The 15,010-nt window shown below is 40.1% G+C and overlaps 1 protein-coding gene across 1 annotated transcript; it reads right to left on the bottom strand.

The window, feature by feature from the left end:
• Positions 1-670: 670 nt before the first annotated feature.
• rogdi (rogdi atypical leucine zipper) lies at positions 671-14,435 on the bottom strand. The gene is made up of 11 exons (XM_035615683.2): positions 14,236-14,435; positions 12,702-12,773; positions 11,707-11,789; positions 8,942-8,996; positions 8,748-8,828; positions 7,499-7,594; positions 7,297-7,395; positions 4,540-4,653; positions 4,405-4,454; positions 4,017-4,143; positions 671-2,723 (listed from the first exon to the last, which is right to left on the bottom strand). The coding sequence occupies exons 1-11, from the start codon at positions 14,308-14,310 to the stop codon at positions 2,682-2,684; spliced, it is 894 nt and encodes a 297-aa protein (XP_035471576.1). The 5' UTR covers positions 14,311-14,435; the 3' UTR covers positions 671-2,681.
• Positions 14,436-15,010: the final 575 nt, after the last annotated feature.

The following is a 15,010-nucleotide window of genomic DNA, read 5'->3' as shown; positions in this document are numbered from 1 at the left end:
AAAGCACTGCACTTTCTTGGGCCCTTAAAAATGCCACGTGTGAAGGCGAAATCATGAACTGTCCTCGAGATTTGTGAGCCATATCGAGACAGACAGACAGACACACACACAGGGATGCCTCACAATTATTTATTTACATTACAGTTCTATTGGATATCATTCTCATATTATCAAGGTTTTGATTTTGAAAATGGAATGCCCAGCTTTACTACTAGAGAGACGACATCATGAGCAGGTGGTTGTAGGTAAGCTATGTGAGTGTAAGTTAAGTAATGGCTACGGCAGCCGTTGGAGACAACACTTCCCCACCAAATCCTCCATGGCTGTACTATGTTCTGTGTTTGAAATTTCTCAGACGAAGGAGGATTGTTACCGTTAGAAATGTTTGCTGTGTTTACTGCAAGGAGGGCCGAATTGTAGGGATAGAAGAGGAGGAAGTGAGAGAATATGGGAGAATACTTTTGGACTTGAAATTGGGTTACATCAAAGTTAAACATTGTCTATTTTTGATTGTGAATTCATTCAATTTTTAGTAAGAATTTTCTATTCAGCAGAGTTCCTGTTAAACATTATAAAGCCACAGGTGTCGTGTAACTGTTAAAGTTACACGACACCTGGAGTTTAATGGAGACATCTATAGAGTCAACAGAAAGACCTCAACAGGAACAGGTTAGTGTTTAGGACATTTTATTGCACGGATAAATCATATTGTATGATAAGCAACTTTTCAAAATACAGAATAACACTTACTGGAATGAAGTAATTTGCTCATAATTGGATTAGTGTTTGGTTCACAGGGAATCAACAAAGTGTGCAAAATATATCAAATAAATAGAACATAGAACAGACAAACACTTGACGTGGCTGATAGCTTAACAGTGACCGACTGGTTTATCCCCTCAGAACCCACAGTGGGAAATGTTTACAGAATACTTTTGTATCTCCTCACTGGGGAGATTTCTCTCTTCATTTTTAGCATTCCAAGTCACACTGTCTTACTATAAATAATTTGTGCACCCAGCATTGATAATTGATCAACTTATTGAATTCTGCTTTAAACTCAAGCCTCAAGTGTCCTGATTACTCATCACTGGTTAATAAGCACAATTACAGAATTGATGATACTGAAACACATCCAGAGGGCACTTTGGGCAGGACAGTTGTCGCTCCCCGTTTCTAGTCTCAAAGCTATCATAAGCTAACTGGCACCTGGTTGTAGCTCATCCACATGAGAATCGTATCATACTAAACTTATTAACTTGTTTTTTAAGAAAACAAGAAACAGAATAAAAGCGTTTTTCCAAAAATGTTAAAACATTCCTTTAATTGGGTAACTACAGTGTATTGACTATAACCAGCAACAGTGCTCAATTCAATATACATGGATATTTTGTTAATGTAGAAATTTAAACCTTCTTTAAAAGAATTCAAGAATATGTCCACACTAATATATCTAATTTTTTGAATGCAACACTTTTGCTATATTTACGCCTTGTGTCAACACTACTAAAGAAAGAAACTTTTTTAAACTATAATGTAGTCATCCGCATTTGCTTCGTGGTTGGTTCTAATCAGCCATTAGATTAGTACCAACCACTCGACAACAAGTGGTGAATGCAAAGAGTTCCTAACTCTTACTGTTAGTAACAGTTCAACCTTGTCGTCATTAACAAAGCTTTGCATTCACCACTGGTAGTCGAGTCATGATTGAGAAGAACCTGCATCATCATTTCCAAATGACTCAGGTTTGGGCGCTCGGAAACTCCGGAGTAGTGTGGACACCAGGCATAGACATTGGAAGTGATTTGTTTTAAAACAAGAAATTTATCAGTGTGGATCTAGCCAAAATAATAATGTGTGTGTGTGTGTGTGTGTGTGTGTGTGTGTGTGTGTGTGTGTGTGTGTGTTTTCATGCACCTTTTAGCCACTTATATCTGATTCTGGTGCTTTGATCTGACCTTGATACAACCCAACTACCATCTTTGAGCTAAACGGCTCCTGTAGCCTATTGTGCATTGTATTCTGGGATGCGGCAGAGCAAACAAACTGTAGCAGCTTTTGGGGAAGTAGCTAACCAAGGTCTCACATTGTCTAGCAATGAGGATTTTAGCACTTTTTTTCCTGTATTTACTGTACCTTCTTGCAAATTATGGTGTGAAAATGCACCCATGAAGCTAGTTGTGTAAATATTTTTGAAGGGTCTTTAAAACATGTGGAAGAATGCAGGACCATGTGTTTCGTACCACATGTGTCTGAATGTAAAAATGTTAGAAAAAAATCCCACTATGAGCTCTTACAGCTTCTCAGTCTTCCAACCCCAAGTACACACATTAGTTTTCTACCCAAGACAGCTCAGATGATAACGTTGGGATAAATACTAAGTAAGTTTTAAGTAGCTTGAATTATTCTAATGATAAATCAACAACAATAACATTCATTCTTTCAGAAGTTCAAGTCAGTGCTGTGAGATGCAATACACAGATAAGAGGAATGTCAGTCAGCAAGGCCAACATGACTGGGAATGGCAAATATTGATATCTGTTGGGGTTTGATTGGCTCCTTCACCTAATCATGCAACACCTCGGACTGAATGAGTGGATGACCAATACATTAGAAAATAAAATCCTTCCCAGGATGTCCCTTACATGTGCGGTTAGTCTGGAGGATTGACTGGAGGATGATTAGAAAGGTCTGTAATTCCAGAAACTAGAGAAGACTGATATCTGCAATGAGAAGAGGACAGATGAGCTTAATGTGGCTTTATACAGTATTAGTCAAGTTACAGTTATAGAAGTATACAACAGCAAAGTGTCATCTAGCAAGCAGCCCGTAAAAGCTGAAAAGACAGGATTTAAAGGAATAGTTCCTCTTACGTCCACAGTGAATAGCATGCCTTCGTCGCTTTCATTTTTGTTTTCTTGTGTCTCTTGAATCTAATTTACGGAGTGATACACGAGTTGGTGTAGTAATAGGTGTATATTGTATAATGTATATTTACAACATAAAAGTACGCTTGAAAAAAAGGGCAAACATAAATGGCTGTCTGGCGGCAAACTAAAGCAGTGAAGAAATACATTATTTAGCGTAGAATTGAAAAGATTTATTTTTCTAGGTAAGCATCTAAAAATGTGGCGAAAATGCGTTTTTTGGTGCTCCCCTCTGCAACAGTAGGACACTCACTTTCGCTACATCCACTTCTCCTCCAAACTCCGTGAAATGACAGCGCTGATCAACATCTCCATAAGGTAACATATTAACTATGCATAAGTACCTCATACAACCCCACTTCAAAATCACTGTACTATCCCTTTAACTAAACCTGCAAGAAGGTACACTGGGGTCCCGGTACAACTTGGCATCGAACAGGCGTAAAACTCAAGGTCTAATGCACATCTATTTGATTGGGCAGGCTCAGGTAGTGAAGTATCTGCTGGTTTAGATACTATTATTTACAATACTCTTATTGTACAAATACAAACTATTTTGTTGACTGCAGAAAGAAAAAAACCCTGAACCAGCTACAGCATGATTATCTACAAACAAGAATTAAATTTTACTGTGTTCAGACTGAAATGTGATCGTGAGATGAATGTGCCACCACTCACTTTGGTTGCTGCATCTTTTTAAAAAGCTCTTTGTACATCTTGGCACTCATTCAGAATCCTGGGGTGTGTTGGATGTGTAAATAGGTAGACAGTATGTTGTCTTTTCAGATTTTTCTGCTGCTCCCAAGCGGCCACAAAAATTGATGCTGTAGTAAGGTTTAGGTTTGGATTTTTTTGTCAGGTCTATCTCACACATGTCATATGAATTACAAATGTTGTCCAGTGCATGAGATGGAACAATACACAATGCATTGATTTGCATTAATGTCACCTAAAGCAGATAGAAGGCGCTAAGCAGTCAAATCAAGTGGGAATTCCTTCTCATTTCACATGACTGTTGTTTTAAGATAGACTTGAAAAAACGACAACTGTTGACCTATGACACAAACATCTTCCAGGAGAGACACGCACCTTGTCCTTGAGCTGCTGACAGAGTTGCAGGGAGATGGTGAAGAACACCAGCGTATCATTGAGCCAAGGCACCACACACTCCACCTTGTGAACGTGGCTCACCTCGAAACGGTTGTTGTTGAGCTCGCTGTGGAGGGAAAAAGAAAAGACAGATTAAGGTGAGGACACACTTCCACTACCTTAATGTAGCAAAGTCCCAAATAGATGTCATCAATAACTATCTGTTTCTTTCCATTTACTGTATATGTATATATAAATACATTTTAATGTAATTATTTTAGGTATTATTTACTCAATATATACGTGTTCATGTACAGTATGCTGTTTATTACAGGAATAATTGAAAGAAACAAGTTGAAGGAAAGAACAGAAAAGAAGCAGGACTTACAACATTGCTCCAGGGTTGTGCAACACTGAACTTCCAGCTGGCTTAAAATTCTATTGAGACAAGAGAGAACATTACAAAACTTCACTTGACAGTGTGTAGCTTTATATAGTGTTGCAGAAAGTCTCAGGTTCTAACCTTAGTGGTGTTGGGAGGCAGCACATGAAGTTGGTAGACAGTCAGACACAGTTTGCTTAAGTTGATGTAAAAGTTCACCATCACATCGCCAGGCATGGGAGGAGTGAACATTTTCTGGAGATGAAAGGGAGAGAAAAACATATGGACCAATAGTGAACAGTACGAGGCTTCATGCCATATAAATCCAAGAAAAGTTGAATCGAGGGCAACTACACTCGGTTATAGACACTTGGAGATGTTCTGATCCAGGTTCTTCAGTTTGGACCGACCAGTGGGGTAACCCAGGTGTTTCACCTCTGTTGGGTTGTTGATTGTCAAGAAGGCCTTGCATTCACCGCTGGTACGCGCGTCATGGCTCATAAGAGCCAGCCAGGAAGTGCAGGTGGGCATCTGCCTCATCGTTTCTAAAAGTCTGTCTCTGCCCATCCAGACAAAGCAAACGCTTTTCAAAATAAAACAGGGCCAGCAAAGTCTCAGTTTTAGGGGCTTGAAAACTACAGAGTAGTTCAGACACCACGAGTAGGCCCTAGATGTAAAAAGTGATAAATTTTATGAACTAAAAGTAGTAGAAGAACGTAGCCAACACTTAAATAAAACAGCTATTAAGTAACCTGCTGAGCAGAGCCAGCCCTAGCCTATATGGGGCCATAAGAACAATTTGATTTGGAGGCCCCTACACCACCCAGCAGACAATGCAATTATTGTAAACAAATAAAATTAAACCGGTCTTAGCTTGCCAGCCCGCTAGAATAAGTTAGCATTTTTGTATGATTTCCATTAGCATAATATAACATGTTTATAATAAAACCAAAATTAAAAAAAAAAAATCAAGCTTTCTTGTGGGACATTTCAAGTGCTCTTGGGGGCCCCCTGGTGGCCATGGGGGCCCTAAGCAGCTGCTTAGTTCACTTATATTGAATTCAATTGAATTCAATTTTATTGATTGATGACCTGAAGAGTTGGCCCTCCTGTTTTGAGTCATGCAGCGCATCCACGACAGGACGGCAGGTGTGTCAGCAGACAGTTAGCGTTAGCATTAGCAGTTCGTGAAAGTTTTATGGCTGAATCTCGCCCATGCTGCCGCTAGCCATCTTGTTGCGAACATTCTTCCACCGGTCAACCTAGCGCAAGCAGCTGTGGTGGGCGGGGCACACGGCCTTTGTTATTTGCATATCATGAATATTCATAGTCTCAGAATTCCTCAATGAGGGAGAGAGAGTGGATGGTTTCCATCCCCCATTGTTTTCAGAGGGTTTTAAAAAACTTTTTTGTGGGTAAACAATGTTAAACAAAATATTAGGCTTAGCAGATTATTTTGATATACTTTTAAACGGGACTGGAGGGGATCTTTAAGTTGACTGACATACGTCTGTGCGATCCTCACTGCAGTGGACTGGTTACACATAAATATCTTATCATTAAACAAATGTATGGCTCAACACTGGAGGAGCCATACAGAGGAGCTGGAGACTGTGGAAAGTGTCTAAAGACCCCACACCCTAAAGTAACTGACCTCTGCGCATGAGCCGATCCCTGCACACACATATAATCATTCAATCTCTAACTGACTCCAAATATTCCTAGACATTTCACATGTGAAAATGATTAGATTTGTGAATGAAAAATATGAATATTTATTCAGGTTGTGAGGAGTTGTTTCACATGTGAAGACTGAAACATGAATGTGAGAGAACCGAAAATGATGCTTTAATTATTGTAGACATTCGTAAATCTTATTTTTGAATTGTAGATCATGCAACAGACATTTGTCCACCATTCTGAATCTAATTTTCTGATCTAATTTCTCTGCATATAGTTGGCTCTCAGTTCAACATTTCTTGGATAACCTTGACCTGGATTACTGAAAATCACACCATGCTAAATAAATAAACAAACATGTTGGTCCTGTTTGGACATGGTGTTAACCTGTGTCTCAGGGGATCCAATCACAAGTGGGCAGCTCCAAGTCCGTCAGTACTCACCTTGTATTGGAATATGTATATACTGTATGTTGTTTTAAGCCAGTCTGACTAAGACAAGGTCAGTTGTCAATACATTTGTGTGCACATGCTAGAAGAATGTGGCCACACGGACAGATGTTAATACCAGGTCTGAACAGGTACTTTGTCTTCAGGGTTGTGATGTAGTTTTGTTCACGAGACAGGTTTATTTTTAACCATTAGATATTGCTCTATACACAACTACATGGCCAGAAGTATGCCGACACCTGAACATTACACCCACCAGTTTTTGGAACCTCCAGGGATTTGCTGATATTGTCATAGGGTCTTGTTCACAGTCGGTGTTCCACTAATTTTTTTCTTCTAATCTTTGCTTTTTGCTCATGGATTCCTGGATATTGTTTCATCTCCAAGTCCATTAAACATAACCGAAAGAAAAATGTTTGGTATTCATGGGTCACAAACAACAAAAGGTTTGGAACAACTGTATATAATATTGTTGTATGCTGGAGCATTAAGAATTTCTCTTCATTGAAGAGAAATCATTCATTCAACTTTAGACCAAACCTGGAGTCAACCTAAACTTAAAGTACACAAGGGTAAGAGGACAGAGATGTCCATATACTTTTGGCCATGTACAGTAAAAATCATATTGACATATATTGCTGATTGGAATTATCAGATTATATCAGGACATTTTCTGTCTTCAAAAATCCATAATTTATAATTCTCATGTGGTCAGTGTGTTCAAGCAGTGTGTGTTTGTATGCGCAAGTGTGTGTCTGCTGGCCTGTACCATCAGACCACTGGTGGCCAGCTCAGGCATTGTCATGGATGCTGGGGTAGTGAGGCGGTTTCGTGCTCGTGTCAGCTGCAGCATCACTGCATCCATGAGCTACAGCAACACCAGAAACAGGAAATTAGTTAGTGACACAGTAAAAGACTGGGATCTCATCCATGTTTGGAACAGGGCCCCGCAGCCCAGAGGAGGGACTGACCTTATTGACCTCAGCCCCCGTCTGGAAGTGGTAGCTCTCATCACGACTGTTCAGAAGCTGCAGAGCCTGGTTCACATGGTTTCTGGCATCCTGGATCTGATGGTGGATTGGAGACATGGAGGTAAATGGGTGAGACGGATGAGTGGGGCAGGACTTGAGCATTAACATTATCTACATAAATAAAAAGCAATATATCATATTTAAATCCTGAGATACGTAAGGAGATATGTCCGCTATCAAATATGTATTTGTCTCAGTCACTGAAAACTTTTAAAATTAGACATCTGCCTTAATAAGTAATTTATTAAACTGACCAACCAATAAAAATTAAGCTTGTTCAAGGAAGACAGAACAGGAAGTGGACTAAGACATATTTATATACTTGTAGACTTCACTTTTTAATCCAACTATTGAATGAATTGTTATCAAGTTTGATTTAGAGCACATTAGGGGTTGATCTTAATATCTCAGCAGATCCCTGACTTTTCTTGTGGTTTTGCCTGAAATAACTGGACAGATACTGGATGAAAGGCCAGGAAATTTGGTCAGACTTTCATGTTTCCCCTAGAATGAATTTAATAACTTTCATCATCAATTCAAGCTTTCTATGCATCTTTTACTTTGGTTTGGCAACAAATACCTTCTAGACTAACCGCATTCCCATCATCCTCAGCTGTATTTGTGTATAACGCTAATTAGCAAATGCTAGTATGCTCAGTTGAATAATCCATTGTAGTGAACAGGCTAGAATATAATAAAAAATAATTTACATAAATGTTTAGATTTAACCTTATTTCTGGGCAAATTACTATGATGTCTGTCAACTTATTTCATTATTCTTATCTCAGATCTCACATCACCAGTCATAAGCTCACTGAGCACTTATTTAGGACACAGTGACACTGTGCTCTCAAGCAGTCTCAGTCATTTCTGCTATTTATTCCGCAAGACTTTGGAAACTCTGACATTCTGCTCCATGTTGACATGACTGTCTCACATCACTTCTGCAAATTCATGCTGCCAATCTCCTGCTCTACCATATGTGAAAGGCATTCTGTTGGATTCACATCTGGTGACTGGGGAGGTCACTGAACTTCACTTATAGCTCTAATCAATCAAGGTCAATGATATGACATCATTCCGCACACCATCATCACACCACTAGCAGTATGAAGACGTTTTCATAGTAAGTGAAAGACAATTCTTCCAGCTGCGGTTCTCCATGTTCCTGGAAGCATTGTGCACTGACCTGCTGCAGCTTCCACTGCTTGTCCTCTCTGAACTGAAAGTGCAGCACCTGGCTACTTTTCGCAACCTTCAGATTTATGTCCTGTTGCAAAAATCAAAAACATCAACAAGAGACACATTTAGCTTAAATGCTTTAAAAGGTTTCATGTCCATATAAAGGGGATAAAGCCTTGATCATGAACATGGCAAACTCACAGCCTGAGTCAGAGCCTCTCCCTGCAGAGTCAGCACCCCCTTCACCTGATCCATGCTGCAAAACAACATCACAATTTTATTTCACCCACAGATAAACAATAGGAAAGGCAGATTATAGCAAGGGCGGCTTTACAGAGCGTAAGAGAGAATCTGAGGATCTTATCTGAAAGAGTAAATGACAAACCCATTCAAACCAGCTATCACTTGAGCATCTGGCAGCCCAAGAGATTAAAGCAAAAAGTGAGAAGCATCACATTACCTGGCTGCAAGCTGTGTATAGCCCAATCAGGCAATGCTAAGCTTTTAACCTGTGCCCCTGCATAGCAGGCAGGTTATTGTTTTTCGTTGTCTGTGTATGTGTGAACAAAATATCTCAACTACAGACAGCCAGCCAAAGAGAGGCACTGTCCCTAGAGGTGGGCGGCTGATGCTCAGGAGGTAGAGATGGTTGTCCACTAACCAGAGGGTCAGCACTTTGATTCCCGCTTCCCCCAATATGCATGACGAAATGTCCTTGAGCAAGACAGTTGTCCAAGAGCTGCAACAGTTTTACCGATTAATCAATTACTAAATTAAATGCAAACTATTTTGATGATCGATTAATCGGTTCAAGTAATTTTTATGAAAAAATTTAAATATTCTTTGATTAACAACTTCTTAAATGTGAATATTTTCTAGTTTGTCATATATTACAGTGAACATAATATATTTGGTGTGTGGACAAAACAAAACATCATCTTGAGGTTTGGGAAAAAGGATAGAGATTTTTAACTATTTTATTACATTTCATGGACCAAAAAATAAACAATTAATCTAGAAAATAATCAACAGATTAATCGATTATGAAATTTATCAATAGTTGCAACCCTAGACGGCTCTTCAGGTAGTATATGAATGTAACAGAAAAAGCGCGGTAAAAAACAGCGCTGTGTGAATTCGACGTGGTCTATATGACGAGAAAAGGGCTATATTAATACAGTCCATTTACCATTTACATCAACTTAACATCAATGTTATTTACTGTCATCAAACATGGAGCAGCAACTTATTGTTGCTCCTGCAATTCACTTTCACTGCCTCATGCAAGACCCGTTCATACTAACAGATTTGAACTTCACCGTTTGTTTTGTATTTTGAGATTTCTTTCAAATACGTATTCATGTACCGGTTAAACGTTATTGCGCAATGGCCAGGGGAGCGCACATCTTTGTTGCGCATCTGTGTTGCACAGGGGAACTCGGAGATACAGACAAGATGGGAGCGTTCATACAACAAGCGTCATATGCACTCTGCTGTGGTAAAGCGCACATTTGCTGTTGTGAGTGGATGAGCCTTAACACAGCTAGTGGTGAGCTGCTCCACACGCCAGAGAAGTAACTCCTTGCTGTGGCGACTGCTTTAGTCCGTCAATTTAATCCAGCTGACGCTGCTAAAATACATACTATTATTTCTGGATCTTTGAAACCAGGACTTCAATCTCCGATCTCGCAAACTTAAAATATCGTTTTCATGAATGAACTCTTCCTGACATGGGGCAGGAAACAACCTCATATGCTATTTTTGGGGCGTTGCTTCTGGTTATTTGCAATACTCGCGCACTCTCGCTCAAATACGCACGGGTGGCATTCATCTTGTTTACGCACGTAATTTACACACTTTTCTGAAGATAGAAGCGTTTGATGAATCTGACGTGGCCTGTATGTACGAACAGAAATTTAGGATAAAGATACTAACATGAGCTTGCATGAGGCCCATGTGTTTTATGACCAGAAGGATAGTTCTGCTTCATCCTATCATCAAAGTTTTAAACACCCTCTTTAACATGAGGGGGACTCGTCGCCAACAACTTGCATAGTGAGCATATGAGTCCCACAGCTCTGGGTACTTATAATGGCCAATACACCACTGTGAGAAGACACTGTTCCTTTTTAGAGCAAGTGTGCACATGCCCTTAGGCTACATTTGAATTTGCATTCGCGTCTTGAACTGTCTGTTAACCCAACACATAGCATAAGTTCTACATGTAATGGTTACAGCTGCCAGGCTCATAGTGTCACATGCCCCTCCCCTCGCTTTTCTCTTTGGACCTTCAATGATCTCATACATGGCTTCTCTGGAAACCAGTTGAAGGAAATATGTCATAACGACAGAGAACTTTACTGAAGACAAGACATTAGGCCTGTCACAATAACTACTTTTTGTTGCACGATATATTGTCCTAGAAATTATTACAATAAACAATATTATCGTCATTTTAAGACCATTTTTTGATACAGAATCATGTGATCTTGCAGTATAGGTCTATTGGTCATTGCAAGTGCAAGCCCTACACAATTAGTTCTGCTGCTGAGAGAAATGTTATCCAGTTTATTCAGTTTAGAATTGCATTGAGGCCAAGACAAACAAGCAATTTGAAGACATGGTGCCTTTCGAAAAAATACTAAGAAATTGCTATTTTCTGACATTTTATAGACCAAAAAAGTAATTGATTACGACGAGAACTTATGTTATGTCAACAAACTAGCATGTAAACACAATGGCTATTATTGAGGTTAATAAAAATGATTGAGTTCATATTCATGCATCGTACGATAAGTCGATAACGTAATTATCGTGACAGGCCTACAAGACATTGCTATGTTGCAGACAGAAGGCCGTCTTACCGCAATTCACTCAAGTCCACCCAACCATTGTAACTGCACAGTAACTGTTGCACCTTGAAATGAAATGTTTAGGGATATGAAGTATGAAGTATGAAGTATTACGTTGAGCTGCCAAGGATGAAGTTTTCCTGTTTGAGCTGACTCTCCAGGCCTGGCGTCGGCATTGAGAAACGTCTAGATGCTTCCTGTTGGCAAAAGCAGAGGAAAATGTAACTTACAGTTGGAATCGTCCTGAGTGATCCGAACACAAGTGGACAGCTCTAAGTACAGGTGGAAACACTCTCAGGACGCATTGAGGACGCATTGAAATTGGATTCAGAGTAGGTTTAAGCCACATGTGACCACATTCTTATAGCAGTGAGAACAGGTGTGACTTTTGGCCAGATTAGGGACCGTCTACTCAACTGACGCCCTCTGCGTGAGCAGAAAGTAAACAGAATTTGACAAATCACGCATTTAATCCGCGGATTAATTTAAATTTTTTTTACCATCATTTTTTTTACCGTAATAATTCCCTTAACGTCGATGCAGAGAACTGCAGTGAAAATATAATGATCAGTAGATGTTGAATGAAGTTAATGTGCAGTGCCGGTTGCAGTCTCACGATTTGATAAATAAGTCTGAAGAAGAAGTCTCATTGTTGGGGAAAGTGAGATTGTTTGTCCCGCAGCGAGATGTGAACATCTCTCCCTCTCGACTGATTCAGCGATTCATGCCTCAATTTGTACTTGAATTAGTTTTTTTTGCATATTTTATTATTTTGTTAAAAACAACAACGCATTTTATCTTTTGCAAACGGAAATGATGTACGTGTTGATCTAGCAGGTAAGTGAAATCAGATCACTGAGGACACATGTGGGGACACATTCTGCTGCCTGGTGAGAACAGAGGTACTGAGAGCTGTCCACTCAGGACGGATGTTACTGCCAGGTGAAAAGGGGGTCTCAGCGCCACAGTTAAACAACTGTTTTCACAGGCCATGCCAAATAAACAGATCTTCATGTGTGTCGATGCAAGGGCCCTTTAAATTTGTGACAATGATTTCAGCGATCATCCAGGCCGAAACACAGCTGTATACATGGAATCTTAACTTTTACCTTGAGGACATCCTGGAGCTGCTTTAGAACAGCATGTACTTCTTCTTTAAGCAGCCAGTTGAATTCCTCCTCCTACCAAAAAAGATAAAATAAAGATGCAACTGTTACTTGATAACTAAAAACAGTAAAAAAGCAACATGGAAAGTTCTGAGGAGCCTATTTTGTGGATCTAGATTCTAAAGCTAAATCTACAGACAACACGATGTTTGTGGCCATTTACAATCCACAATGCCTGTAAAGTGTAACTGTTGCAACACAGCAACAAAGGTGCACCTTTTTGTACAGGCTTTTCATAGCTTGTAATGTGTACCCTGCACTTTCAGTCATGTGCTGCACTGTCATTTTGACTTTAGACCTCATTTCACTCTAGAGGTTTATACACTCAAGTGCCAGTTTATAAGTTGCACCTTGCTAAAAACAATATAGTATAATAGAAGCATCCTGCTGAAAACTAAAAGGTTCAGTTTTCAGGCTTTCCAGTGTGGATGGGTTGCATTTGTTTGAATGATTTCATATTGAACACTTGCGATTTCCAATTGTTTATATAATAATGCATCTTAGGAAATTAGCGTGGTTAGTCGATCAACATGAAATATATGTTTTTTACTGATTGATTAAAAGTCCTTCTCTAGTTAGCTACATAAACATCACCTCAGGCTTTGGGAAAATTAGACAAACATTCGCTGACATATTACTGACTAAACGACAATTAATGGAGAGAATAATCAACAGACATTCAATAGTAAAAGGAATAGTTATTTACAGCACTAACTAGAATAAAACACTCCCCCCAACCTGTTGACTATATCACTGTGAGTAAATGGTGCTTTAAATGACTTAATGGAGTTTTCAGTCTTTTAGGGAAAACAATGACAGTAAGTGTAAAAATGTTTGATGTTCGAGCTGTGAGAAGTTGCCTTGAGTAAATTGTCAATTTTGATAAACTTCTCGGTCCTTTTGTGGTTAGTTTATCTGGTGTTATCAGATTTTTACACACACACACACACACACAGACACACACACAAACACACACAAACACGATATATATTATACATTCCTTCGCCCCCAACCATCACAACTTAATCCCAAACTTTACCCCAACCCAATCTCAACTTGATTCTAAATGCAGTCTTAAACCTCAAACAGACCTAATAGTCACTCACACACACACAAACGCACGCACGCACACACACACACACAAACACACACACAAACACGCGCGCACGCACGCACGCGCGCACACAGGCCCACAACAACATCACAACAACAGAATGACTGACAGCGCGAGCCCCCGGCTACAGCACCTGCACTTGCGCACGGATGCAACTGTCCCTCTTCGCTAGCAGCAGCTGCACGAGCCGCTTATGTAGTTACGTACAGCTACATCCTTTTAAAATGTCGATATCATTTGTCATGACGCAATGAAATGAACCAACGGCTCCGTCTGTCAGCACAACAGCTAGCCCCACAGCCTCGCAGCACCGTAACTCCCTGACCACTCGCAGTGCCGCAGAGGAGAAGCGGAGCAGCTTACCAGCACGGCTCTCTCCACCTGACTGGCAGCGGACATCTTGGGCAGCTCGGACAGAGACCTCTGCGGGTTCAGCATTTTGTGCGGTGAAAAGATGCAAACCCTCGAGCCACACCTTCTACGCTTTCCTCTCCTTGGGATGAAGGAGCCTCACTTCAAGTAGCTTAGCGGAGGTTCTGTTGCCTTTACGAGTTGTCGGAAATTATGCAACCCATCAACGAGCGAATGTAATGATCGGTAAATAAAAATGGCAGGCGTGTACATCACGAGCGGCCGACGTGCAAAACACAAGCGACTCGAAGGATGCAAGCAGAAAGTTAGCTATGTGTAGTTTAGTCTTTAAATTCAGGCTTTGAATGTGCTGCGCGTGCAGTTTCACGTCTTATTTCTGACATATGGGCAAAACACAACCGCGTGTTATCTGTCTTTTGAAAAAGAAACATCCATAAATTGAATATGGGAATACTGATTGGTGCATTTAGTTATTTATTCCGTCCGAACCACAACAAGAGGGATGTGTTTCGACTTTACGAGAACTACCTGAATGCAGCATTAGACTGGTCACACATTCACTATTAAAGTAGACCCACCCACTGGTCCTGAAGAGGCGTTTAATTTTGGAATAACTGCCGCCCAGCGGCATTTGGTAGTTTGGCTATGCATGACATAAAATCAACCAGCTTTGTAATACAGGTTGTACAGGATGACCAACGTTAGAGTCAGCTAAGCCTGGTGCAGACTGAAAATTGGTTCCAGTATTTAAAACAGTTTAGACGCA

Source organism: Scophthalmus maximus, chromosome 17 (assembly GCF_022379125.1).
Source record: "Scophthalmus maximus strain ysfricsl-2021 chromosome 17, ASM2237912v1, whole genome shotgun sequence".
Lineage (NCBI taxonomy): Eukaryota > Metazoa > Chordata > Actinopteri > Pleuronectiformes > Scophthalmidae > Scophthalmus > Scophthalmus maximus.
This window is presented reverse-complemented; position numbering and strand designations above follow the sequence as displayed.

Excerpts from the sequence above, each read along its gene's own strand:
- rogdi (XM_035615683.2), bottom strand. The coding sequence starts at position 14,310 with ATGCTGAACCCGCAGAGGTCTCTGTCCGAGCTGCCCAAGATGTCCGCT. Across the intron at positions 8,997-11,706 it reads TTCATCCTTGGCAGCTCAAC|CATGGATCAGGTGAAGGGGG; the intron begins GTAATACTTCAT and ends GTTGTTTTGCAG. Across the intron at positions 4,455-4,539 it reads TGCCTCCCAACACCACTAAG|AATTTTAAGCCAGCTGGAAG; the intron begins GTTAGAACCTGA and ends TTGTCTCAATAG.